The 26,599-nt window shown below is 54.0% G+C and overlaps 1 protein-coding gene and 1 long non-coding RNA gene across 2 annotated transcripts; one reads left to right on the top strand and one right to left on the bottom strand.

The window, feature by feature from the left end:
• Positions 1-1,140: 1,140 nt before the first annotated feature.
• Positions 1,141-5,820, bottom strand: LOC141425857 (uncharacterized). Its single transcript, XR_012451020.1, has 3 exons — positions 5,157-5,820; positions 3,551-3,679; positions 1,141-1,686 (listed from the first exon to the last, which is right to left on the bottom strand). It is a non-coding gene; the product is annotated as an uncharacterized lncRNA (long non-coding RNA).
• Cyb5r3 (cytochrome b5 reductase 3) lies at positions 4,722-26,026 on the top strand. Its single transcript, XM_020174194.2, has 9 exons — positions 4,722-4,881; positions 13,121-13,252; positions 15,776-15,848; positions 16,241-16,347; positions 17,978-18,107; positions 18,563-18,646; positions 18,785-18,870; positions 21,813-21,912; positions 25,102-26,026. Exons 1-9 carry the CDS (start codon positions 4,861-4,863, stop codon positions 25,272-25,274), a joined length of 906 nt encoding a protein of 301 aa, XP_020029783.1. The 5' UTR covers positions 4,722-4,860; the 3' UTR covers positions 25,275-26,026.
• Positions 26,027-26,599: the final 573 nt, after the last annotated feature.

Raw genomic sequence — 26,599 nt, 5'->3', positions numbered from 1 at the left:
CAGCCAATCACAGGCTGCAAACAGCCTGAACAGGTCTAAATATGGTAAATACAGAACTGTAACCAATCAGGCTATTTCTGTCTGGTGCCTCCTTTTTCTGTCTATAAATACTGTTTGCCCGTTTGAAGCTCTCTGAGGTTTTGCTAGATCGGGGTGCTGCTCAAATCATGAATTGTTTCTTTGAATAAATTGCTAAATTTAATTTATCTTAAAGTTGTTCTTTTCATAGGCCTTAAGACCTTAGAATCTGCCTGTTTTTTCTCAGATAAGGGCCCTGACATGGTAAGACCTTGGCCTGTGGTCAGGTAGTGAGCAACAGCGTAGCTGGCAAGACCCTGCTCCAGGAGTCCAGGCTCAGTGTTACCAGTCAGCTGGCTGGACTCCTTTGTTTCACCCAGATAGGAATTGTGGGTAGGCAAAGAGAAGCTCTTCCAGTGCTGGCAATCCCAGGCCCTTGAGTGCCAAGGCCTAAGGGCTGGACTGGCAGATCCAGAGGCTTAACATAGGCTTGATTTACTAAGGATAAAGATCAAAAGTAGGCAAGAAAAGAACCTTGAGGAGAATCCTTTTATGGCCTAATGTTGCAACATCAACCAAAGGGCAGCACAAAAGGTTGTCTTCCAGCTGGCTCATAAAGCGAGCTGAACATCCAGACAGTCTCTGATGACTTTGTGTGTGTGTGGGGGGGAGGGGACTGGGGTTTGAACTCAGAGCCTCTCACTTGCAAAGCAGGCACTCTACTGCTTGAGCAACACCTCCAGTCCATTTTGCTCTGGTTATTTTGGAGATGGGGTCTCTCAAACTATTTGCCCAAGCTGGTCTTGAACCGTGATCGTCTGGATCTCAGCCTCCTAAGTAGCTAGGATTACAGGTGTGAGCCACATGCGCTCAGCTCTGGTGATTCTTAAGTCTTTCTAACCCAGAGGTCACAGAAACTGTCCTGACCACATTAAGTCCCAAGCACACAAGATCTGCCTTGGTCTCAGCATCAGCTTTGCCTGATTCTCATGTGGACACACGGAGCTTCTAGATGCATCTAGGAGTGAACTCTCCTTTTGTGCTTTACATTTTGAAGTGGTGTCAGTGGACTGAAGGATAAATGTAGAATTTGTTATAGCAAGACAAAGTGTTTCAATAACATATGTTGATTGTGAATTATGTTAATTTTATGCATAGGAACAATTATGAAGCGGTTCAACCAGAAAAATAAGGAAAGAGATGAGTAGTTAATATGATCCTAAGAAATGCAGGAATGAAACAGAGGGAAAACCTGAACAAAACCTTAGCTTCAGTTGCTTTTAGTTACTTGGTTTTGGTTGACTATAAAAATCACTAATTCTGGAGGTCACACGCTGAGCAATACATTATTAGGTGATGTGTGGGTTATGGTGATAACAGTTGCCCAGGTTACTTTTCAGGCACTTGAGGCTTACTTTGATGTCATTGTTTTTGATACAGGATCTCCATATGTAGTCACAGCTGCCTTGAACTTTCAATCCTCCTGCCTCAGCTTCCTCAGTGCTGGGATTACAGACGTATACCACCACGCATGGCTTGAAGCTCACTTTTATTGAAACCATTGACCCTTCACCTGGGCTTGCACAGGTTTCCAGTGGGTGACCTTTGGACATCAGAAGGTCAAAAACTTTGGGTCATGTTAATGGCACCATTTTCTGAACATGTATCCTATGAAGAGATAGGAAGGTTGATTATACATGTGCCAACCCGATTGCTTCTTTTCTAAACACCTTCCCCTCACCTTAAACTACCCTACTTTCTTTTTTTTTTTTCTGAAACAGTCTTACCGTGTAGCCCAGGCTGGTCTCCAACTCACAATTCTCTTGCCTCAGCCTGCTGAGTGCTGGGATTATAGGATTCTTTATCCCACGAGTATCAGCAACCCCCACCCTCAAGAAGGCAGGTTTGAGACTTGGTTTTTCATCTCCACACTCTCTTTTGCAAAACTCATTTCAGAGCTGGCATACTGTGCAGTGGGCTAAATGGGCCGGCTTCAAGAACACTGATAGCACATCTTTAGTCTACAAATGTATGCGATAATTTAGATGACCCTACCAGGCAGAAAAATAGATAAGAGTCTACCCCAATCCTGATTTTACTGGATGGTTTGCTGGACTAGCTTTTACAGCCTTAACCTAAATGGTTATTTAAATTTTATTTAATATCCTTCGGCAATGAATCTTTTGAAGAAAAGTTACATGTGGAAATTTGTTACAGCTTGTGAAAATGATTAAAAGGAGAAAGCCAAGTTAGTCACCTCCAAATGTCACAAGGAAGAGAAACTCCAACATCACATGTTCCCAGCCATGATGATTACTAATCCAGGTGGAAAACAGAAAACAGAGATGCAAAGGTCCTGGGAGACACAAGGAGGCTCAGGAAGACCCCTACTGCCCTGGCCCCCAGGGAAGGTGCTTATGGAGAAGGCCTGTGTGCAGTGGATGGCTAGGAAACCCCCTAGCTGGAGGGGTCCTAAGATCCCACAGCTAAAGCCAAGCTTTGTGATGTGATTACTTTGTAATAAAAATGTGGCCATTAAAACTGAAATAATGCCTTTCTTTACTTTTAATAACTCAGGGGTTTGGCTTGCAAAGCAGGCACTCTATCACTTCAGTCACACCTCCAGTCTTTACTCTGGTTATTTTGGAGATGGGGTCTCGAGCTATTTGCCGGGGACTGGCCCGAAACAGATCCTCACAAGCTCAGCTCCCCAAGTAGCGAGGATTATGAGTGTGAGTCACTGGGGCCCAGCCAAAACTGAAATAGTATTTAACTGCTCTGCTGTTGGAGTCATCCTTGTATCCTGTGGTGTAGATCCTTCTCTCCTCTGTCCACCCTCAGTTTGTTTTTGTTTTTGTAGTACTGGGTTTGAACTCATACCTGCTAAGCAGGTCTACCACTTGACCCACTCCTTCATCCACCCAGTTCTTTTTAATGCCAGCAAGTCCTACCCTCACTTCTCTAGCCTGGCCTGCCGGGCCCCTCCAGGGCTGCTTTTGCTCCCTGACACCTGTGCTCATCACCCCTCCCTTCCAAGGCCTGTTCACCTAGGTCTAACACCCCTCTGGGAGAGCAGGGTAGGAGAGGGACACTGGGGCCCAGCATGGGCCCACTGTCTATGCAAGCCACACGTTCATCAAATATTTATTGAGCACCTACTGTACGCTGAGCTCTGTGTTATGCTCCAGGCATGTAGGAGTCTTCAAAGTGGGCAGGGTCCTACCCTCTCAGAGAACATGGTTTTCTAGGGGAAGGGTGGGCTTAGCAGAGCATCCTGAGGTGACACACAGAATGACTCCAGCCAGGTGATGGGTGCCATTGATACTGGGTTGTTGATTCCAAGTTCGTGTCCTGGTGCAGTCAAAGATTAAAGACACTGGACCAGGAGTTAAGAGTAAAGCAAGCACAAAATTTATTGCAAGGGTAGCAAAGCTCCCACATGGACAGGAGGGCTTTAGAAAGTTAAAGCATACTATAGCTCAAGTCTAGGAATGCTAGAGCGCACTAACTGGCTTAGGTACAACTATTCTACCTTGGAACTGTATTTACGATTGGTTGGCGCCAAGTCAGCTTCTCGAAGAACTTAGCCACCTGTTTCTCCTTCTCTTTATCGAATGGTACATTCCAAGAAGGCCTGGTCGGCTCGTCCTGGCCTTGGGGCCTGTAAGGAAATATAAGGCCCCAAAGTGACCATGTGGAGAGGAGTGATCTGGCCAAGAGATTCTTTATTGCTGGGTGGGAGAGGAAGAGAGCAGAAAGAGCCAAGAGAGAGAGGGAGAGAGGGGCAGGGGCTTAAATACCCCTCAGTGGGACTCAGCATGATCTGATTGGTTAGGATCTTATGGTTCATGCTGATTGGAGGTTGGGGCAGAAGGAGGATTCAAGCTAGACTTGAGGCAGGACCGTGATCCTGGAAAACAGAAGCTTAAGGGTGCAGTAAGAACTGAAACCTAGGCGCCATTATTGCCAACAGGGCCCACTACCCATACTGTGCAGCTGCATCTTCTTATTTCCATAAAGGGTTTGTTATTTCTCTGAGAAGTCTGTTGTTTCCCACACCTCTTTAGATGTCTGCTTTTAAAGTGTCTCTCATCCAAAATGGAGTCATCTCTGTCATTGCTCTCCTTACACTATGATCACCCTGCCTGTGGGGTCATGGGGTGACCCTTGCAAGAGCAGGGTCAGGACACTCCTCATGGAAAAGGGGACATTTGACCTGATACTTGAACAATATGCAGGAGCTGGCCCTGATCACCCTGTGGGAACAGCCTGTTCAAAAGCCTTGAGATGGTACCGGGCTGAGCTGCTGCAGCAACCAGAAGGCCTGTTCTACTGGCAACATGCCCGGGGACGCGATTTCAGATCTAGCCAGGCAAAGCCAGCTCCTACTGGCCTCTGAGGTCTGGTGGAAGGGCCAGATAGGTTTTATTTTAGAGTTGATCAAGGAGTGAGCCATCTTTGTCCCTTTGCGGGGGTGGCGGGAGTGCAAAAGAGGCCTAGAGAAGCTCAGTGCCCAGCCCGAGGCCGCACAGCGCCAGAAAGACGACGAGCTCTGCTGAATGGTGCCCAGTTTGCACACCCCTGGCCACCAATAAGCGCCGCAGCCCTCGCCCCCACCTTTGCGGGCGGAAGTGGGCGGGGCGTCCCAGCGCCCGCCCCCCCGCCCCCCCCCCGCCTCGCGCCCCACCAGCCCCTCCTCCGAGGTGATGCGGCCAGGCCGGACCTGGGCGGGTGCTGGGGCGGCGGCTGACGGTCTGTGTAGCGGCGGAGCGAGCGCTGCGCGGCGCCACCAACGCCACCGCCACCGCCACCACCACCACCACCACCACCACCACCACCACCATGGGGGCCCAGCTGAGCACGGTAGGTGGGAGCGGCGCGGCAGCAGCGAGCGACGCAAGGACCTGTGGGCCCCGGGCCTCGGCTCGCGCGGCGCCGCACGGCCGGGTGACCTCGAGGGGGTGGGGTCGGCCACCAGGAGCCGGCACTGGGCGACCCCTCCTCCCCGACGCCCTTCCTTCTTGGCGCCCCCGAACCCCCGTCCCCGGGTCCCCTCCTCCCCCCGCGCGCCGCGCCCACCCCGATGGCCGCGCTGGCCCCGCCCCAGCTCGGGCGGCGCCCCGGGGACCGTGACTCACGCGATGGCCTCCGGCGGCGGGACTCGGCCCCCGTGCACAAGGGCGTACAGCAGACCGAGAGGCCGAGCCAGGGGCGGGCACAGGGGAAGCCTGTGGGTGTGCGTGAGCGTGTGGCGGCGTGAGTGGGACAGAGAGTGTGTGCATCAGCGAGTGGGCGTGGGACCTGTGAAAGTAAGTTTGACTGTGACTAAGCACATGCGAATGTGAAGTGCGTGCATATTTGCGCGCGTGCACGTGGGTTTATGACTGTGAACTTGGGCATGTGAACATGAGGTGCGGACTGTGCATGGGCGTGAAGTGAGCATGAAAATGAGTGGGGGAGAGTAGTGTGGATGCGTGTGAATGGTTGTGTCTGAGTAAATGGTGAAGATGTGAGTGGGGTATATGTGGGCGTGAGTACATGTGTGCCATGTCACTGGACCAGAGGGCCTGGGCACACCTTTTTGCTGTAAGAAGGCTGGTAGCTGACTGCACTGTTGGTTCTGTCCCCTCTGGACACTGAGCAGGCTTTGATCACCTTGTTACCCATCAAAACCTAACACCTTTGACAGAGTGTCTGTGGCCCTATGCTGCAGATGAAGAAATGCCACTCAGACTGGCTCCTGACCTGCAGTGCTGGTGGAAGCAGGACCTGTGGGTTCCCTCATGCTGTCACTTTGGTCCGCCCAGGGCCTCAAGCCCCCACCCCCAACCCCACCCCTGACTGCCTCCTGTCTCTGATTTCTCAAAAACATCCATAGTGGAGGTGATGCACCCCGCACACGCACACAACCTGGCCCCTGGGTACCACGGCTCACTGGGCTGTGGGAAGGCCTGAGGAGGGGTAGGCCAGGGCTGACTTGTCTGGTACCTATCTCCTCCCTCTGGGCTGCAGGCCTCTTCCTTGGGGAGCCAGACAAGAGGCCTCTTGGCCTAGTGTTTACTCTTGAGAGTGTAACTAACTTAGGACCTCTGGGGCATTCAGTCTCAGAGGCAGGCTTACCCAGGGCATCCCTGTGGCATCTCCCAGCCCCAGAGTAACATCCCTGATCAGCTTCCCCAGAGACTGCCCTCCTGCTTCCTAGTTCTAAGGTGTGGATCTGAGGCCCTTCTCATGCCCCACTCTTGGCCCTGGCCCTGCTCTGCTTTTCTGGGGCTTCTCACCTCTGGCTGGTGTTGGTGTGTTGGTTGAGCCCCGCAGCAGCTGGCTGCTCCATGCATTTTTGTTGAACCGTCTAGTTGTCCCCTTGTGAGGGGCAGAGCCCTCTCAGGAGACCACCAACCCTGGCTTCATCTGTCCAAGGGGTTCTTGGGACTGACCCTTCCTTGCGGGCCCTGCTGGAATCCCCGCTTGGCCCCAAATGCCTGCAGCACACTCAAGCCAGGCCTGATCTGGAGGTTCCGCAGGCTCTTTGGGTGGCTGCTGGGCGTCTTGTGTCTTCTTATCTGGGCCATGCAGGCCTGGTGGGAGTCCTCCTTCACATACTGGGGGGCCCGGCCAGGAGTTGGCACTTGAATCTGCTAGTCATCTGGAAAGAACGTTGGGGGCTTGGCCTGCCATCCTGCACTTTGGTTGTCGTGCCTCCCAGTCAGCTGTCGTGCCCTGCAAGCCCTGACAGACCCACACCACAGGTAGAGCATACAAGGTGTTCCCACTGGCCTCTGGTGGCTCCATGCTTAGATGGTAGCCTAGCCCCTCCACCCCCAGGAAAACAGGGCTGTGTCTCCCCAGAGAGGGCAGCTTGGCTGTCCATCTGCCTATCATCCTGGTTTTTCTTCTCCTTTAGTTCCTAGCCCAGCCCAGAGGCCCACTGCCAGGACTTCCTCCACTTCCTCCCACTTAGAATGAGACCAGGGAGAGAGAGGTAGTCACTCAGATTCTGGTGGGACAGCAGGCGTGTAGGCAGTGGGCAGGTAAACAAGTGGCTTACTGGTTTGTCCAGGCCCCAGGTCAGGGAGCTGGCACCTGGGAAGGCCTGGACTCTACCCACCCCAGACCTGGCTTGGGCATAGTGGATGCCAGGGTCCCACTGGGGAATGACAGGGGAGAGTGACTGGGCAGGGCATCCTGTGGTTGGGGAGAAGACTCTGCAGCCTTTGGCCATGGCGAGTGAGCTCACCATGGGATGTCTGGAGACCCTGGACCCAGTTTGCTTCCACCCTTCCGTGGAGGATGGAGCATGGCCTTCAGGGTGTCAGTTTAGAGCCTGGGAAGCAGATACTCCCAGGATCCACCTGGTGGCTGGGGGGAGGTGGTATGTGCTGAGAGGAGCTGGGGGCAAGGCCTTGGCCTCAGCCATCTGCCTCCTGTTTACTTGGCTGGTGTTAGTGGGGGTGGGGATGGTGCCATAGACCGAGATGGGAGCAGAGCCTGTTCCGCTCCATTGTCTGTGAGAACAGAACGCACTCCACTCCCTCGTGAGTCTGGTCTGGCCTCTAACTTTTGGAGACCAAGCCTTCACCCTCCCTTGCTCCTGGCCATGGTACTCCCTCCCCTCTGCCCAAGTGTGCCTCTCATTCTAACTTGAGTTTCTCAGTGGTGGAGTTTCTTGTCCTGTGTCCACCACATCAGGTACATCATTGCCCACTGGAGTTTGTGGACTGAGTGATTGACAGATAGCAATGGTCTGCCTGCAGCTGCCTCCCCATATAGGATTATTTATTTACTTATGGAGGCACTAGGGTTTGAACTCAGGACCCATGCTTGCTAGGCAGGCACTGTACTGTTTGAGCCACACCTCCAACTCAAGACAGAATTGTTTTTTCTTTTTTTCTTGGCGGTACTGGGGTTTGAATTCAGGGTTTCACGGTTGCTAGGCAGGCGCTCTTAATTGCTTGAGCCACTCCATCAGCCCCAAGGTAGAAATTCTTACACAGATAAAAAAAATCTATCTCCTCCCTTTCACTGGCCAGACGTGTACCAGCTTAGGCCTGTTACCTGTTCCCCAGTTTCCTCAACTGAGATGGGAGCAAGTGGCCCCTCCCTCTATCTATTGCAGCCTGGTGGTTAAGCCAGGCAACAGGGGCAGGGTAGCTGCCTTTGCTCTGTAGGCCTGGCCCTGCAGGCAGGCAAGACAGCACTGGGTCCTAGACAGCCTCCCATGCCTGTGCAGTTCGTGGACAAACAGGATGGGCTGAACCCCACCCTCACCCAGGAGCATTCTGGGCTCTTGCCCTGGTTCTGGAAACTTCCAGACAAAATGAAAAAGAGTCAGAGAGACATGGGGGTGGGGACTGTTGTCCCTTCATTGATTCATTCCACACATATTTGCCGAGTGCCTTCTACATCAAGGAAGGCACTTGATAGCAGTGACAAGATAGCTTCTGGATTACCTGGAAATGTGGGGAGCTGGTGCGGCAGGTGGCCAAGTCCAGGGCTGGCATCCAGGTTGTAGGAATCCGGGTTTGGTGGAGGACCTGTGTAAGGACCCAGGCCAGGCTTCTGGGATCTGCCTAGGAGCCCCTAACACCTGAGTGCTTTTCTGGACCCTGCACTTACCAGAGGCTAGCATTTGTGGGCTCACGCAAGTGAGAGATGTTGGGTGAGCACCAGAAAGTGAAACTAAAGCTTGGGTTCTACCCTGGGCCTCATTTGTCAAATAAAACTGCAGCTGTTCCTGTGTTGTTACCCCTCCACCCACACACACACACATCCTCAGGCAGGTCTGGAAGCAGATGCAGGGAAGGTACCTTGCACGCTGGGGAGCTGGTGAAGGTGGAGGGGGTCCTGCTGGTGAGTGTGACTGCACTTGAACAGCTCTGCTGAATTTGCTAGACGCAGCTCCAGTTGATGGGTAGTGTCATTTCAGCTCATTTCTGGGGCTCCCAGCGAATGTGCCTTCACTCACCCTTTACCCTAAGCTGTATTCCCCAGGGATGCAGCTTCTTACATAGGGGAGGAATCCTTGGAACAGCGCTCACCCCAAGGAATTTACAGAAGGTCCCAGGCTTCCAAAATCCACCAAGAGCCAGGTTAGCTAGGAATGGGCTCCTGGGGTAAGATTGGAAATTGGAGCTGGGCTCTGAAGGCTAGAAGTCTGCAGGTTGGATGAGTGCAGAGGCAGAGCAAAAAGGAAAGTGTGCAAAGGCCTGAAGCAAGTCATTTGTGATGTGGGAGCAGAAAGCTGGAGGGGAGTCTGGGCTGGGGTTGCAGAATGAGTGTCTTGAAGGTGGGCAGTGGGGGTCCATGGTGGGTGTTTGAGGAGAAAGAACTGCCTGTTGGTTTGAGCACTGGGGCTGGAGGCAGGTACTCAGCCCTCACTGTGGGAAGCAGGATGGGTTTCTTATTCAGGCTGTGGGCTCTGTAACTAGCCTGCCCCTGTCCCTGGAGGGACTCAGGAAGAGCAGGGCTGGACTGGATAGGTCTGGAGCCAGGTCCTGGTTCCACTCCTGATTGGTCGTGTGATGCTGGCAGGTCACTTAATCTCTCTGAAAAAGTGGGATGACAGTATGTGGTGGCCCGAGTGTGGTGCTCAGGTATGAACTGGCTCAGTTTCCTCCCTGTAACTTGGTGACAACCACTGCACTGAAGCCTGGAGCTGAAGTGGGAATGATGCAGGGACATGTGTCCCATACTTGGAGCAGTACAGGCTCAGGGAAGGTGTTCACTCTGTGCACAGCCTTTGAAACCTCATCTGTAGGGGACAGTTCTGAGGTCCTGAGTTGGGCTTCAGACCTGGTTTCTTGACTGACTTGGAGTCCATCCACAGCTGCCAATGAGGGACTTAGATGAGCTGCAGGATGGGTGAGGCGCCTGCAGGGTGCCTCGCACAAAGTAGGTACTGGTTAAAGGGTGTGGCCCTGGGCGTGGGTGTGTGTGGGCCAGCACAAGTGGCCCTTTCTTCTAGACCCGTGGGTCACATATCAGAGGTCCTGTGGGGTGAGGCCTAGAGACCACACCACACCCAGCATGCCTGAGAAATGTTTTGTTTTGAGCCCAACAAAGGGCCTATGAGTGCACTTAGCAGCTTGGAGCTGCTGGGCCAGTTTGGGGGTGGGGCCAGGCAGGGATCTGAGCACTTCTGCCTTTCCTCCACCTGATCCTCTCCTGGGAAAAGCTCCCATGCACTCTCTCAATTCTCAGGTTGCAGACCCCTTTGTGACCTGGGCCCCCATCTGTCTTACCTCATGTCCCAGCTCCCTGGGAGGAGTGCCAAGCAGCTTCTTCACCTCAGAGCTGTGGGATGTGGGGAGACCTCACAGGGCTTCCAGGAGTGGAACACCGAGGGGCTGGGCGCTGAGAATGAGAATCTGCTGGCTTAGGAGGCCCACAGCAGAGCCCACCAAGAGAGCAGAGAGGCTTCCATGCAAGCAAGGAACTTGGTTCTGAGCTTCCTGACAGCCAAGGTAAAAAGGAGAACTGTAGGTTGTGATAAGAAAAGAACACACTGGATCACTGCCTGGAGAAGGACAGTCAGGCAAGGGAGGGCATGTGGCCTCTTCTGAGAGACAGCTTTCTTGAGAGCAGGTGTTTTATATGAACTTTGGATCTCAGACTCTGTCACCAGGATAGCCCCTCAGCCCCCAATCCTTGTTATTTTGAAATAATTTCAGAGTTACAGTAAAGATGCAAGAATGTTAATGTTAACATTTGCTCTATTGACTTTCTCTCCATGTAGATGCGTGTGTGTGTGTATGTGTGTGTGTGTGGTGTGTGTGTGTGTGTGTGTTTGAAGCCATTTGCTCTAAATACCTCAGTGTGCATCTCCTAAGAACAAGGGCATACTTTTGCTCAACCACAGAATGACAGTCCACTCAGGAAGGCATCACTGATGCAGCACTGCTGTTAGATTAACGGCTCCCCTCAGTCTTCACCAGGTGTCTTAGTACTGCCCTTTACAGCTATTTTTTTTCCTGGCCCAGCATCTCTGAAGCCATGCATGGCCATAATCTGTCTGTCTGTCTGTCTCTTTGGCCATATTAGTTTCCTGAGGCAACCGTAAATTGCCTTCTGTGGAGGAACTTGAGACAACAGAAGTGAACTCTCCCAGTCTGGGAGGCCAGAAGTCCCAGGTCAAGGCCCCAGGAGGAGAACTTCCACTCCTTATAGCTGTGTGATGTTGGCAGGTCACTTAATCTCTGAGAAAGCAGGATGACGGTGTGTGTGATGCTCAGGGGGTTGGCTTTAGTGTGGCCCCAGGCAGGTCAGCCTGTGGAAGGGTCTCCTATGGATGTGCTTGTCCTGCACTTCCCTAGCTTGTGACTGTCACCCCCACCCTCTGCCTGTGTCTTCGCATGGCTTTTCTTCATGGCTTTTCTTCGTCTCCTCCTCTTTCTCTTGTAAAGAAACTTGTTACACAATTTCCGGTCCACCCCATAATCCAAGGTGCTCGCATCTCAAGATCCTTCTTGTAATTACATCTGTAAAGACATTATTTCCAGATAGGGCTGTCTGCAGGCCCTGAGTATGTGTCTTTTGGGGGCCGCCATCAGCCCTCCTTAGTCAGACCCCAGTCTTTGACCTTTCTCTTTTTCTCATGGCATTGATGGTTTTGAAGTTGGCCAGTTTTCTAGAGTGTTCTTCCCTCAGGGTTCCCTCATGGCTGGAGGCAGGTAGGGGCCTCCTGAGTGGTACTGGGCACATGGTGTGGGTCGTCTCCCACTGTGACACTCGCTGGATGGGATGGCGTCTCAAGGTTGATCTGGTTTTCTTCCTGAGTGTTACCTGTGGTCCAGGTAGGTCAAGCTGCCTAGACCCAACTTGTGAGTGATTGAGGGGTGACTGCAGCACAGATGCCCTGTGGTTGGGTTGAGGGCCTTCTGGGGCCTGGCCCTGGGGTGGCCTCTCCCTATGGCTCATCTCTGGGCCCCATGTCCCCTGGCAGTGTGGCTTACAAGCTCCATTTCATAGGTGGAGAGACTGAGTGGGGGGCCACAGCCAGCCAGAGCTGGAGGCTGCTGTTCTTTTTCAGGATGTGCTCTATAGGCCCGACTCAGCAGGTACTCTCTGGCTGGCCATGGGATTATGGTTGTCTGTTTAGAGAACCCAAGCCATCCCAAGGGCTTGGTGAGGAGGTGTGAAGCAGGGCCGGAATGGAAGGCCTCGGCCAGGGTCCCCCTAGGCCTCATGTTCCAGAGCCTGCCAGCTGTGAGACTGCGGGTGAATCACTCCATCTTCCTGAGCCGTTTCCTCACCCTCAGGACTGTCCTGAGGTCACTGCCCTGTGTTCTCAGCAAGGTGTCCAGGTAGCTTCTGGCCTTGGGGGTCTGAGCACTATTCTCAGAGCCTCGAGGATCTTGCCAATCACCTGGCCCAGGCCAGTTCAGAGAGGGGAGGGACCTGCCCAGGAGCAGTGCCCAGCCCAGTCCTCAGCATCCCCTCAGAGGGAAGGCACATCCCAGGCTCAGGGAGAGACCGGTGGCCATCACTGGGGGGAAGTGACTCAACTTAGCCAAACCTCACAGGCTTGTTCTGGTGGGCTCTGTAGGAGAGCAAGGAGGAGAGAGTGTCAAGCCAGTGACCCCAAGAAACTGCTTCAAAGATACAGGGGAGCCATTCAGTCAGTGGTGGCCTTTTAGATAGGTGGATTCTGAGTTGATGTTATTTATCTAAAAAGCTAGAACCTGACATCATATAAATTGACGAAAAGAAGGAAGAAAAGGAAGGTGGTACAGATACATAGTGCTTAAGATTGATTTTATTCTGAGCGTCCCAGCAGAAAGAATGAAAAGAGATAACTTGCTCAGATTGGTAGCTTTTTGAAGTCCCTGTTCCAGGGAAATGGAGTTTTTTCAAGAACTTTTTCTTGTGGTACCCAGCAGAGAAGACTGAGTAATGCTAGGACGAGTGTCACAAGTCTGGTTTTTGTAGTTCTCCCAGTCAGGAGCAAAACTGATGAAGAGGTTACCTGGATGAGGGACAAAAGGAGAGGGTATTCCCAATAGCTGGGCAGCAGGAGCAGAGGACTGAGGACTAGAGGTGTGAATGAATTGACATCTTCCTGCAAACTACTGCGCTGACCTCTCGGACCACCCTGTTGTTGCAGTTGGGGCACGTGGTGCTGTCACCTGTCTGGTTCCTCTATAGCCTGTTCATGAAGCTATTCCAGCGCTCCTCGCCGGCCATCACCCTCGAGAGCCCAGATATCAAGTATCCGCTGCGGCTCATTGATAAGGAGGTGAGTGTGGGCCCCTTTCGGCAGTTCTGGACACCTGCTCTGCCCCCCACTCTCCATCTGTAACCTCTGTGTTTTCAAGACAGAGCAAGGTGATGTCCATGGCTAGGACCACCAAGTTTCTGACAGACTTACTTGTTCCACAGAAGGCCTGAGTGAGAGGGACCCCTCAGGACTTTGGGGTCCATGCCCCATTTAGCAGATGGGGAAGCAGAGTGAGAGAGGCTGAGCATCCAGTCCCTTGGAGATGAGGGCTCCCTTTTCCTCCCTGTGCCCGGGTCACTGCTCACAGCCTGGCTGCTGTGAGCTTGAGGCCTGGACAGCTGCCCCTGGGCAGGTCCTGCCTGGCTTCAGCAGTGCTGCTCCGTTTTCCCGCTCTGTTGACTTTCTGCACCCAATCGTCTGACTGGGACTCAGCCCCCTGCCCCCTGCTGCTGTCCAGGCCAGGCTGCTTCCCTCTTTCCTCTCCTCCAAGTGCCCATGCCCTGTTCTCTGCTCCCACCCCCGCCCTGGGCTCTATTTCTGGCCATTCCAGCTGCCAGAGGGGGTGGCAGGGAAAACTGAGTCACAGAGCAGAGAAAGCCATCCGCCTTGGCCTTGGGCCCCCGTCTCCACCCTGCCTGGCAGGTCCAAGTTGTGCTCACCAAGAAGCTTAGGATTCCATAGCCGGACTGATGGGACTCATAACTGTAATGTCCCAGGAGTTCATGGAAAAGGGGAAAACAGATAGCAGTGAAAAATACGAAGTGAAAAGCAAGTTCCTCCATCCGCTTCAGAGACCTCGTCTTCCCTTCCCATTTGCTTCATGGGTATGTGGCACACATTCTCACACTAAGAGAACCTGTCATGTGTCTGAGTCAGGTTTTTATGCACTCTTTTGTTGTTTTTTAATTCCAAAAGTATTATAATTCCAGTGATTTTTGTATATGCTCACTACAAAAACTCTGTGAGGTGTGAGTGCCTCTTGCCCCCCACCCTACCCATTGCTGTGGCCTGTGCAGGGCCTGCCCGGGCATTGTGTTCACCCGCACAAGGAAAGGCAGGGATGCCTGGGTGCACACACTTTGGTTCTGTTTTGATGACCCGATTGGCTTTTCCTCAGCTATGCAACGTGGGTACCTTTTCATGATTGACCCAAAACTGCTACGTTGTTTTCGATTACTGTGTGGTGTTTATTATGGGATATTAGACTAGGGACCCCCCCAGTCCCCGTGGATTGAGCATGTGGCGTGTCCTGGAGTCCAGCCTCTGCCCGCCCCCATGGCGTCCTGGCAGTGGCTTTTCTGGGCCAGCAGCAGGGCCGGCTTTTGTGGTTCTTGCTAAACCGCCAGGCTGCTTTGCCAGGGGTTATTCACCACAATAGCTGTCAGCGCCTTCTCTCCTTTCTGTTCTTCCTCCAAAAAACAGTCTGATGAGTGATGCCTGACCTTGACCATCAGAACCTGTCGATAGTCCTGGACTTTGCTCCTGGGAAGCCTTGAGGCCATATCTGCTCTGGGTGCAGAGGTTCTGGAGAGGCAGTGTGAGGACTGGGCTGTGGCAGACAGGCCTCCCACAAGCCATGTTTTCCATGGTTTTTTGTTTGCTCCCTCCTGGAGGGTAGGGGTCTCTGCCAGGCAGCTGCTGTGTACTAGAGCCCTGGGAGGGTCAGGTGTTTTTCTCAGATTGGGCTGGGGTAGCTTCCACAGTGCTCTGCTCCTCTGGAGAAGCCTGTTGTCCCCTCCAAGTGGACCTTGCCATGCCTGGGTTTGGGCTCTGCAGCCGCCTGCCTTCCTCCAGACCGGAGCTCACTGTGACCTCTGGGGTCTTTGTTTAAGACCCACTTAAAGAGGACTTGGGTTTTGGTCTTGGCTCCCTCCTCGGCTCCCACCTCTCCTTGGAAGGGAACTGGTGACCATGGTCCAGCCATTGTCCGTGCCCTGTGCTCAGCACATGCAGAGTGAAGGCCTGGCTTTGGGCTCTTGGCTGTGGCCAGTCCTGGGCCTCCTAAGCAGTGGGAGTGCCATGTCCCCAGCCCTACAAGCCTGACGTCAGCCATGGCCACCCACTTCTCAAGAGGTCCCAGTGCAGTGGCTTCTAGAGTCTTCTCTCTGGCATGGCCCAGGCATGTGTGGCCTGTCTCAGCTTTGCCCTGTTTGCCACTCTGTCTCCAAGTTCCTTTTGTCACCCAGGTAACTGGTGTAGCTGAGGACAGCTGAGCTCCTCCCTGTACCTCCTGGAACTTTCTGGACCATCCTGTTTTGGGGACTCTGGGCTCATTCTTATTCTTACCATTTTGTTATGTGGACCTTGTGTATGTGTGTGTGTGGAGTGGTCACTGTCCCTTTCTGGGCCAGCAAAAGCTGGGGCATACCCAGCATATGCCTTACTTTGTGCCGTCACACACATGTGCAGGTTGGTGTGTCCCCATATGATATTGGTTCACTTCTCCAAAGGATACTTGGGGACATGGGAGAGGGAGGGGCTCTGAGGTCTGGCAGCCCCTCCTTACTGGGTGCCCTCCAGCAGCTCTGGGCCTCTTTGCAGATCATCAGTCATGACACCCGGCGCTTCCGCTTCGCCCTGCCATCACCCCAGCACATCCTGGGCCTCCCAATTGGTGAGTCTTGGCCAGCTCAAGTCCATGTGGAGCTAGGTGGGTAGCTGGGCGCCAGGCTTGAAGAGGTGGGAGCTCCAAGTTTCCACTAGAGAGAGCAGGGAAGGACCCTGGCCTTGTGGGGGTGGGTCTGTCTGATGGCGGGGGTGGGTCTGTCTGATGGTGGGGTGGGTCTGTCTGATGGGGGGGTGGCCCTGAGCTCCCTGGCAGTGGCATCCTCAGGGTAGAAGCTAAGTGCTGGGACCTGCTGGGACCTGCATGAGGTGGAAAGTGCAGTGGAAGCTGAGGCCAGGCCAGGGTTTGACTACAGGGCAGGTGTGGGGCTATGGGTGACAAGACAGAGCCAGCCTGTAGGAATGGTCCCTGGCCCAGAGTGACCCCACCCTGTGTTGCAGGCCAGCACATCTACCTCTCCACTCGAATTGATGGGAACCTGGTTATTCGGCCCTACACCCCTGTCTCAAGCGATGATGACAAGGGCTTCGTGGACCTGGTCATCAAGGTGAGGTCTCTAGGGCATGGCTGGGAGGGGTTGGAGTGGGGTGGTGGGAGATGCTTCACTGCCCGGTGAGGCCTGGTGCCTGAGTGGTAGATGTTGGTCAGGTAAAGGGAAGAAAAGGCCTTCTCAGCACACCCAGCACAGAGGCCTGAGGACAGAGGCTTGAGGATTGATGCTGCCAAAGGGCAGGGCTTGAGGAGACAGGAGGTAGGAGAGATCAGCAGGGCCTTGGAGGCCCCAGGCAAGTTGGACGTTGGCCAGAAGCAAAGAGAAGGTAGTGTGGGATCAAGCATCTATTCGTGTTGAAATCCCTGATGAGTGAAGAGGACTGGGAGGGTGAAAAACTCACTCACAGATGACCTCCCCCCACACTCCTGTCTTGGAGTCTCCATGCCCCTGTTTGCCCAGGTCAGTCCTGGCGTGGCACTCAGGGCCTGGGACAGTGTGTTTTCCCGCTTGTGCCCCTGCCATGTAGTCCCCTTTTGCTGTAGTCACAAAACTCCTTTGTTCCCTGAAACTTGGCGCACACAGTCGTGTCCCATTGCCCCACCCTTCCCCCCACCCCATACTCCTACTGGCCAGGTGCAGATGCAGTTCAGCCCTGGGCAGGACTGCTGCTCCTCTGTCTCTCCATCTCTGTAGGCAGGTGATCACAATGCCTCTTTCCCAAGGCAGCAGTCCTAAAGGGACAGGAAGGGAGTTTCCAAGAGGAAGGTCTGTTTTAATTTTGAAAATTATAGCAAAGTTTATTAGGAAAGGAGTACAGTTTTAATAGACTGAAAGTGGCTCAACTCTAGAGTGAGAATAGCCTATTTTATTATTTTATTTTTCAGTGGTACTGGAGTTTGAACTCAGGGCTTTATGATTGCTAGGCAGGTGCTCTGCTACTTGAGCCACACCCCCAGCTCCTTTTGCTCTGGTAAATAGGGGCTTGCTTTTCACCCAGGCTGGCCTGGACTGTGAGCCTCTTACTTATGCTTCCTGCCATAGCTGCACTGATAGGCACATGCCATCATGCCCAGCTTCTTTCTGTTGAGATGGGGTCTTTCAAACATTGTTTTTTGGTTCCTGGGCTAGCCTGGAACCACAATCCTCCTGATTTCAACCTTCCAAGTAACTAGAATGACAGGCACACACCACTGTGCCCAGCTATTGGTTGAGATGGGGTCTTGTGAGCTTTTTTGCCTAGACTGGCCTCCCAACTGTGACCCTCCCAATCTCAGTCTCCCAAGTAGCTAGGATTACAGGTGTGAGCCACTGGCACTCTGCTCCAAGAAGGAGGCTTTTACACTGTACAAAATCGAGAGACCCTAGCATCCACCAGCAGGATGCAGCTGAGCTGATGCCCCAGAGCCTCTGGCTGGTCTGGTTGAGGTGGGAATCCTGGAGGTGTGGCCACAGACCTTGTTGGAGGTCATTGATGTTGAGCCCTCCAGCTGGTGCCTTATACTTTCCCATGTGTTGTCATGCAGCATCCAGGGGGTGGGACGTGGACAGTGAGTTTTGATGGGTGGTACATGGGCCACATACAGGCCTGGGGAGAAGCCTTGGAGAGGTGCTGGTTTCCCACTGTTGATGGGGCTTATGCTGGAAACCCTGGGCTGGGGATGAGGCCTACACCGGTGTCTTGCAGGTTTACTTCAAGGACACACATCCCAAGTTCCCTGCTGGAGGGAAGATGTCACAGTACCTGGAAAACATGCAGCTTGGAGACACCATTGAGTTCCGGGGTCCCAATGGGCTGCTGGTCTACCAGGGCAGAGGTGATTTGAGTGGGAGTCCCTGGGACCCAGTGTCTGGGATATTGGAGGGGTGGCAACACTGGTGTGTTGGGCCTCCCCCCAACCCCCGCCCCTTACTTCTGTCTAGTGGCAACTGGTGGGCAAGCTGTAATCTCCCCTGAGCCTCAGGTCTCTCCTGTTGTTTAGAGGATAAGACAGGTTGCCAACCTGCTGCTCCCGGCCAGATCCACCCTGCAGTCCCCCTTGTTTGGCTTATTCAGTGACAAAAACAAACAAGCAAAAGGCCTGATCAGGAATCCTCTACTCTGCCAGCCTCTCCACTCTCCCTCTACCATCTGCAGTGACATTTGAGTAGGATCCTCAATCCCTACTTTCCTGTCCTTGGCCTCACTCTACCTGGCTGGGCAGCTGCTCCAGCTGAGCAGCCCCAGGACAGTGTGTCTGAGAGCCACTTCACCCCTTCTCTGTCCTCCCAGGGAAGTTTGCCATCCGTCCTGACAAGAAGTCTGACCCCGTCATCAAGACGGTGAAGTCTGTGGGCATGATCGCAGGAGGCACAGGTACAGGGCCTTGGAGCATCTCATGGAGCCGACGTGGTCAGAGGATGGGAGGAGGCACAGGGTATAAGTGCGGTCAGGTGCCTGGAGCTGTGCCTTGTACTCAGCAGGTGCTCACTCAGCTCATGGGCTGTTTTGCAGGCATCACGCCAATGCTGCAGGTGATCCGTGCCATCATGAAGGACCCAGATGACCACACCGTGTGCTACCTGCTCTTTGCCAACCAGGTCAGTGGACAGTCCTCAAAACATCCAGACTCACTTTCCATTAAGGAGACCTGGGCCCTGGCTCTGTGCAGAGATGCTGGGGACGCAGCCAGCATGCTGATTGTTCCATGTGGGCGTGAGGTGTGCAGTCCCAGCCTAGAGAGTCTGAGTGAGCCAGCTGCTGCGGGGCACTAGGGCTGGTTCCTCCAAGCCTGAGCTCTCCTCACCGTGAGCACCGTGGGAGAATGCTTCCTGGGCCTCAGCCCGCCGGAGACAGCAATGGGGTGTTGAGAGCAGCATCCTCACAACCTCCCTGTGGTTGTTGGGCAGGTTTGAAGCCTGCCTTTGGTGTCTCCTGACTCGCATCCTCATCTCATTCCACCGCCTGCCTGCTCTGTCCTGCTGTGTTGTCCGGGACAGAGGCCCTTTCCCTCTCTGGGCCTCCCTGCCCATCTGTGGGTTAAGCCAGTGAAGCTAAGTTGTCAAGTGTCTTTCCAGGTTCAACGTCTTGCGACTGAGTATGAGTTTGACAGTGATGTCTCTTTTCAGGAGGCCAAGATGAGACACCTCCACCCACCCACCCCACCCCGCCCAACAGTATAGAGATCAGGCCCTGTCACCTTGTGCCTTTCAGATGTGGTTCAGGGGATCTTGTCTCTAGGGTCCATCTGGGCTCAGCTCCCAGCTGCCCATCTGTGAGGCAGTTGAGCCAAGCAGTAGGGGGCTTGCGTAAGGTCCCTGGACTCCTGCATAGCTGCACGAAGCTCCCCTAGACCAAGGTAGCTTTCCAGGGGGAGCCGAAGTCCCGAGCTGGCTGGGATGGGCAGCAGTGGGGCCATCTGAAGTCCAGAGGCCCTCAGATTCTGTCACCTGGGTAGGGTGTCTTTATACCTGTTAGCCTGTTAACCACGGGCGGTGAAATCGCCCCAGTTTGTAGCTCAGGTTCAGAGAGCCTTGACAGTTCATGTTTCAGAGGAGTACTGAATGCAAGACTCAGACCTGGGCATATTTTAATTTAATTTAATTTTATATTTTGGTGCTAGGGAATCAAACCTAAGGCTCATTCATGCATGCTCTACCACTGAGCTACATAACCAACTCCAGTTTTTTTGTTGTTGTTTCTGTTTTTTGAGACAAAAACATAGCCTAAGCTGGCCTTAAATTTGAGATCTGAGTGCTGGGATTACAGGTCTGTGCTACCACACCCCGCTATATTAACATAACTTCATTCTATATTTTTGTGCATACCTGTGCCGTGTGTGGCTTAACTGAAGCGGCTTGTTGCCCATATTGGCGTCTTTGTCAGTCTGATGATGTAATCACAGGCTTTTGGGGGCACCCCATTGTGCCCTGGTGAGAGAACAAGAGTGACAGGACGGATAGCATCTTTGTGTTGTATGGAAATCTTTTACCCCATGGTCCTGTGAAAGGTGCCAGCCCCAGGGTTCCCCAGGATGCACTCTGAAAACTACTTTATAGAGTTGTGGCCCTGTTCTCTAGATAGCAGGTGGGGGGGGGGTCACAGTGGACACCGCCTCTTAGAGGGCAATTGTGAGGACTGAGGTGAGACCAGCACGCATGGCAGGAGACCTGACTTCCAGAGGTGTACGTGCTCCCCAAGCTGAGGAATGAGCTATGAGTGATACAGGTTTCTGGGACAGGAAGCTCTGGCTCTGCACCACTTTGGTCTAGAGGGCAACAAGGGACCGTGAGACAGGTGGTGAGGCAGGCGTTGGTTTTGGACAGGGGGACCTGATGTTCCCAAGATTGAGTTCCTTCTAAAGTAATGCTCTCCCTGCCCCCCAGGGACTTCCACCCCCTTAACATAACAAGTTGATGCCGGACTGGAAGGCAGCGGACACAGCTCATGCAGGAGAGGTGGGGGAGGGGGACAATGCTGAAGAACTTAGCTAGATGTTACAGTGCAGTAAGCCATGGTTCTAGAGCCGCGTGTGACCTGGGCAACACAGAAAGCCAGAATTGCACCAGAACCTGCTGTGGCTGTTCACATTGAAGTCAGTTAAGTTTACCTTGCCAGTCCACTAGCCTCACTCAGGCTGCACAGCCAAGGGCAGCAAGAGGCTCCCTGGGAGGAGAGGGTGTGGGGGTGGAGCAAGTACAAAGAACATTCCTGCCATGGCAGGCAGAGCAGGACTGCAGGACAGAAGCCCCAGGACCCGAGCCATCACTGACTGCAGCTGGTGTTTCATTCGTAAGGAGAGAGACAAATAAGTGTTGGGTTAGTGCATTTGGAAAAATAAGTAGATCCTGTATCTTGAAGTTCACATAGCTTGAAGCTTTAGAAGTACCAGATGAGCCGGGCGCAGTGGCTCACATCTGTAATCACAGCCCTTGGGAGGCTGAGGCAGGAGGATCAGGAGTTCCAGGTCAGCCTGGGCTATAGGGGAGTGTCTAGGAAGGCCTGGAGGGGGTGAGGTGGACTGAATTCTGTAGGGCCCTGTGGAGCTGCCTGTGGGACTGCTGTAGGCCACGCTGCAGTTTGGTTGGGAGGGTGGGTATGACCCGGGAGAATAGGGGCTGCTTCCCCTGGTTTTGAATGTAAGGCCTTGCCTGAGCCATGGGGGCACACCGGCTGTGCACCCTCTCTGTTCTGACAGTTCTTTGGTGGAGATCATAACCACTGGCAGGGACAAATTGGGAGACATGAAGGGCATCTCTGTCCTCTTCCCTGCTGGAGTGCTCCCTCTTAGCTTTGCCATCTGTCGGGTCCACCCCCGCCACACTGTGCATGTCTCCCCACAGCATAGAACAGGCTTTGTCTGCAAGGAGCCTCGGTGGGCAGCTTTGATGAGCTCCGCTCTGTAGGTGAGATTGCTGAAGGGGTGAGCAGGTGCTAGGTTCTCCTGAGCTATGGTACTGTGGTGATGGCTGCTGGGCATGTCTCTTGAGGTCTGCAAGGACATCCCTGCCACCCCTCCTGACTGCGTGGCCTGTCCCTGCAGACCGAGAAGGACATCCTGCTGCGGCCTGAGCTGGAGGAACTGAGGAATGAACATTCCACTCGCTTCAAGCTCTGGTACACGGTGGACAAAGCCCCGGAAGGTGAGCGCAGGAGGCGTCGAGCAGGTGGGAGGCGTTGGCCATGGGTGCTGAGCTTCTGTGCACCCATTCAGCTGTACTGTGACCTTCGCGGGGCACTGGGGTGACCCCCATCTGAGACATAAGGAACGAGAGCTCTACAGGGAAAGCAAGTGCCTTATGTCACACAGCTAGGGCCGGGAGTTGGGGCCTTGCTTCCAGAGCTTCAGCCCTGCCTGCCCCTGTTCTCCCCTTGGGCCAGGGCCCCCCAGGGCAGGTTTTTGCAATGCTGAGAGTCGGTGATTGCTTCAGTTGTGCAGCATATCCCCACAGCAGGCTTCACACCGATTTCCCCTGTCACCAGTGCTGGGAAGGGGCTTGGGTGTTCTGGTTCTCCTCGTTCTGCCTGTCCAGGTGAGTAGGCTGTGTGCCAAGGTCATTGCTATGGAGGAGCACACAGTGCAAAGACAGTGACCAAGGCCCCAGGACTCAGATGAGATTGCCTTCTGGGACTCAAACTGCCCTTCATTTTCCTGCTGTGGTAGGTAAAAATGGGATAAAAAAATCTTCATTTTTTTCTTTCTGTAAGAAAAGCAGTGTAGGTGTGTGTGTATTGGGGTATAGTTCCAGTGATATTTGGGCCCAGGGTGGGGAGTTCTAGGGAGTGGTGAGGACTGGGGTAAGGAGAGCACATACCCTGCTGTGCTATGGAAGCCCCCTGGGGGTGCAGCCAGGCCTCTCACCTCCCAAGAAGCCAGGACCTGCATTTTCAGGGCAAGTCTCTTAATTGCTGCAAACAGCATTTTAGAAGCAGGCACCTGAGTGCCAGCTCACCTCCTGCCCCACAGCTCCCAACTCCCACAGTGGGGAACACTCAGCACCTGCTGGCCACACTGCCCTCCACCTCCCATGATGAGCAGTGGGCTCTGGAGGCTGCATTCTCAGCTGGGCTGTCCAGCCTCAGCCTATGGAAGGAGTGGCACTTCTGAGCTGAGTGAGGTTGCGTTCCAGTCCCTCTGGGCTGAGTCAGGCCTGAGCTGGTTGGACCCAGGGACTTAAGCAGCATGTTCTGAGGCACACGAGGTAGGCCTTCCAGGTAGAGCCAGCAGGGGCCCTGGGTCTGGGGGCTGGAGCTCCTGTTTCTCTTCTAGTAAAGTAAGGAATATTTGCTGGGTGCCACAGTTCAAACTGGGGAGTGGAAAATAGGGGGCTCCCTTCTGATTGCAGTTTCTAGCAGTGGGTTGCCGGCAGGCAGACTATAGGCCCCCTTAGGCCTAGCCTGAAGAGAAGGTCCTCCTAAGGGGGAGGCTAGTGCTGACACCTGGTGGCAGCCTGTGGAAATGCAGACCACTTCCAGACTTCCTGACCCTGGCAGGATGGTGGGAACAGAGGCCATCTGTTACCACCCTCACCTGCAGCTCAGCACCAGTGGAAGAATCAGGTGTTGAAAATGGAAACCGGCCAAGGTGGTGGAACCCAAGGTGGCTGTCTAAAACTCGCCTGTGAACTGAGCTGTGTCTTCCATGCCTACACACAGTCACTGGCAAATGCAGCTTTTTATAAAGTACTTGCTAGTCTGTTGCCCAGCTATAAAAATGTTATGTGCTTGCCTGTACCCTGCCTTGTTCCAAAGAGACTTTAAGAAGCTTAGAGACTCACGCGGAGAGTCTGAGTCAGAGTGGTACAAAGGGAAAGTGGGGTGGAAGGAAAACAAGGGCAGGGCTTAGAATGGAGCCAGAGATGAGGTCTGTACAAAAATATTGACTGTGCTGCACACTGAGGTTCCCAACAGCCAAGGTAAAAAAGGAATGTGGCCAGGTACTTAGCTCATGGTATCCACAAAGTAAAGAGGACCTAATTGTTCAGCACTGGAGGCTTTTCCCAGTCCTAAGGCTAGCTGGGACCATCTTGGCCCCTTTTACCCTTCGAGCCCCATAAAGTAGACATAGTGGGATGCAGGAGTGGAAGTGTTTGGTTCATCTAGACAAGATGCCTGTGTCAGCTAACACCCTTTTACCTTGGACTTCTGCACCATTGTTCTGTTGGTGTTGAAGGCTTTGAGGAGGCTCTTCCAGGTTGCAAAGGACAGACTAGCCAGAGATAATCCAGGGCTAATCAGGACCAGAGGGATTCGAGGAGCAGGAAGTCATTGCCCAGCCTCAGCCAGGCCTGGTGGAGCTCTGGGCCTCTCTGGTAGGAGCCTCCCAGGCAGGCGACAGCAGCTCAGCAGCCCTGTCTCTTCTGTCACTTTTGTCTGCATCCTGTACACCCACCTGTGCAGTCTTCTAAAGCCAGGCCTGAGGTCCTGATGGTCTTCCCACCCACTGGGCAGAGCTCAGGGCTGACCTGGGCTTGGGCACCCACGGTGGACCAGGAGGTAGCCTGGTGGCTCCTCTGAACACCTCCAGTTGGTGGGTCAGTCCCAGAGACCAAAGCCCTTCCCAGTCTGGGATGCTGGCTCCTCACCTATAGTCAGCCACTGAGAAGAAGAAAAAAGGGTTGGCTTCCAGGTGAAGCTGGAGACGTGTGCCGCTTGTGCAGGAGAGGGAGGCCAGTGGGGCAGGAGGGAACAGCTGCCACCGCCAGGAGCCTGGGCTGGAGCTAGCCTCAGTGTCCAGGCTCCTTTGGGACCTGCTCCTTTAATTTATTATTCATTAAGCAGCTGCTTTGCACCAGGCACCATCTTGGCAGCAGAACACAGCTGTGGACAAGACCCCGTTTCTTGTGGGTCAATTTCCTGCTGGGGGTAGGAGGCAGGCAGTAGGCCTGTGGCTGGGATCTGGGGTACAAATATCACCCTAACCAGCATGAGGTGGAACCTCTAGTTCATGTCTCAGCTGTGTCCCTGCCTTCTTGTGTGATCTTGAACAATGAATTCTGGATCCTCTGGACCTCAGTTTCCACATCTATAAAATGGGACCCATAACTTCTGCCCTGGGATCCATCCCCAGCAAGCAAAAAATGAAAATGAAAATAATCCACCCTGTCACCCCAAGGGAAGTTCTGAGGGCCACATGAAAGGTTGGAAGCCAAAGGCTTTGCAAACTGTGAAGTGTGGTGGTGGGGAGAGCTGGTGTTCTGGCATAGGTGTCCATGGGGCTGGGCTGGCCTCTGCCTTCTCCTGAGGAAGACGTTCTTGGCAGCAGAGCTTAGCCTAAAGGGGAAGGAACAGATGGGCTGTGGCTCACGCCTGGACCCCTGGTCTCTCCACAGCCTGGGACTACAGCCAGGGCTTCGTGAACGAGGAGATGATTCGAGACCACCTTCCGCCCCCTGGGGAGGAGACACTCGTGCTGATGTGTGGACCCCCGCCCATGATCCAGTTCGCCTGCTTGCCCAACCTGGAGAGCGTGGGCCATGCCAAGGAGAGCTGCTTCGCCTTCTGACAGCCATGTCAGTGTGGATGTCCTACCCTGTCCTCCTACGACCTTCCCACATCCACCCACTCCTCACACTGGCCCAGTCGCCCCTGGGGAGCAGGGCTCTGTTTCAGGTGGCACCGGCGGCCACCCTCAGGATAGGTCCTGTCTGACACCAACTGGCCATTACCAGCACCCCTTGTCCTGTCACCTGTCCATCTCCTACACACGCACCTCTCCCAGTCACAGACCACAGGTGATACGATGGGAAGGGGTGGGGAGTGCCCAGCACTGCCCAGGACCCTTGTCTGCCGCCCTTCCCCACCTGCCTCAGGCCATGGCCCGCCTGAGCCTCCAACACTACATGGATACTGGCACCTAAAGATTCCTTTGGAGGGGCAGCGGGGGTGAGAGACTGCTCCCGTCTGGGGGGCAGCCAGGCTTGAAAGAAGGTGCTGGTCAGGGGCCTGGGGCTGGCTGTGGACTCTCATGAACTCCAGCATCCCAACACTCAGGCATCCGTGGGCCCTGCAGGTTGTCAGTCAGCAGAGTGCTGTGGACTTGGGGGTCCCAGGTTCCTTCCAGGGCCACTGCCCTGATGGCAGAACCACAACTTCCCTTCCCCTGCCCTGTCCCCCCTTGGAGGGGCCAAGCAGTGCCTGTCAGACACACCCGTGGCCTCCACTTTGCCTTAGCAGCGTGCCAGCCTCCTGCATATCAGCTTTTTTCAAGTCATTTACGAGCAGAAAAAGAATTGAAGTAAAACTTTGCTGATAGTAGCCATTGTGGAACCCCTGGAATTCTGACTGCTATCACCTGGGGAGGGGACAAGGAGGGTCAGGAGTCTATTTCATATGTCCATTTGTTTTAGCTTTGAAAGTATACATGGGAGCCCAGCCATGTCAGATCACCTTGCTAATCAAAGGTGTCCCCAGACCTGTCTGCACCACCCTGGGCCTCCAGTGTGACTGTTGCTCTTTCTTTGGGACAACCCTGAGGCTGGGAGGGTTCGTCCCTTTTCCACTGGGCATGAGTGCCTTTCAGGTTGGAGATGGGGCCTGAGGTGTGTGTGTTCCCTATGAAAAGCCAGGGTGGGGGCTTAGGGTTTCTCCTCCATTCACACTGGCCAGGCTGTGGTGCCCTGCCACTGCCCTTCCCATCCCTCCCTCCTGGCTCTCTGGTTCTGGGAAAGACAAGGTAATGCTGTTTGCAAGATGGTCACTAAAGACACTGAAGAGATGAGGTGGGAGATGAGGGCTGCAGGAGAGCCGCGCTGAGGAGGTGGCATCTGAACTTGGGAAGGGAAGTAGCTGGGACAGGTGTTTGGGATACTGGGTGTAGCGAGTGCAAGG

This window comes from Castor canadensis, chromosome 8 (genome assembly GCF_047511655.1).
Source record: "Castor canadensis chromosome 8, mCasCan1.hap1v2, whole genome shotgun sequence".
Classification (NCBI taxonomy): Eukaryota; Metazoa; Chordata; class Mammalia; order Rodentia; family Castoridae; genus Castor; species Castor canadensis.
Note: the sequence above shows the minus strand (reverse complement) of the source record. Positions and strands in the feature narration are given on the sequence as shown.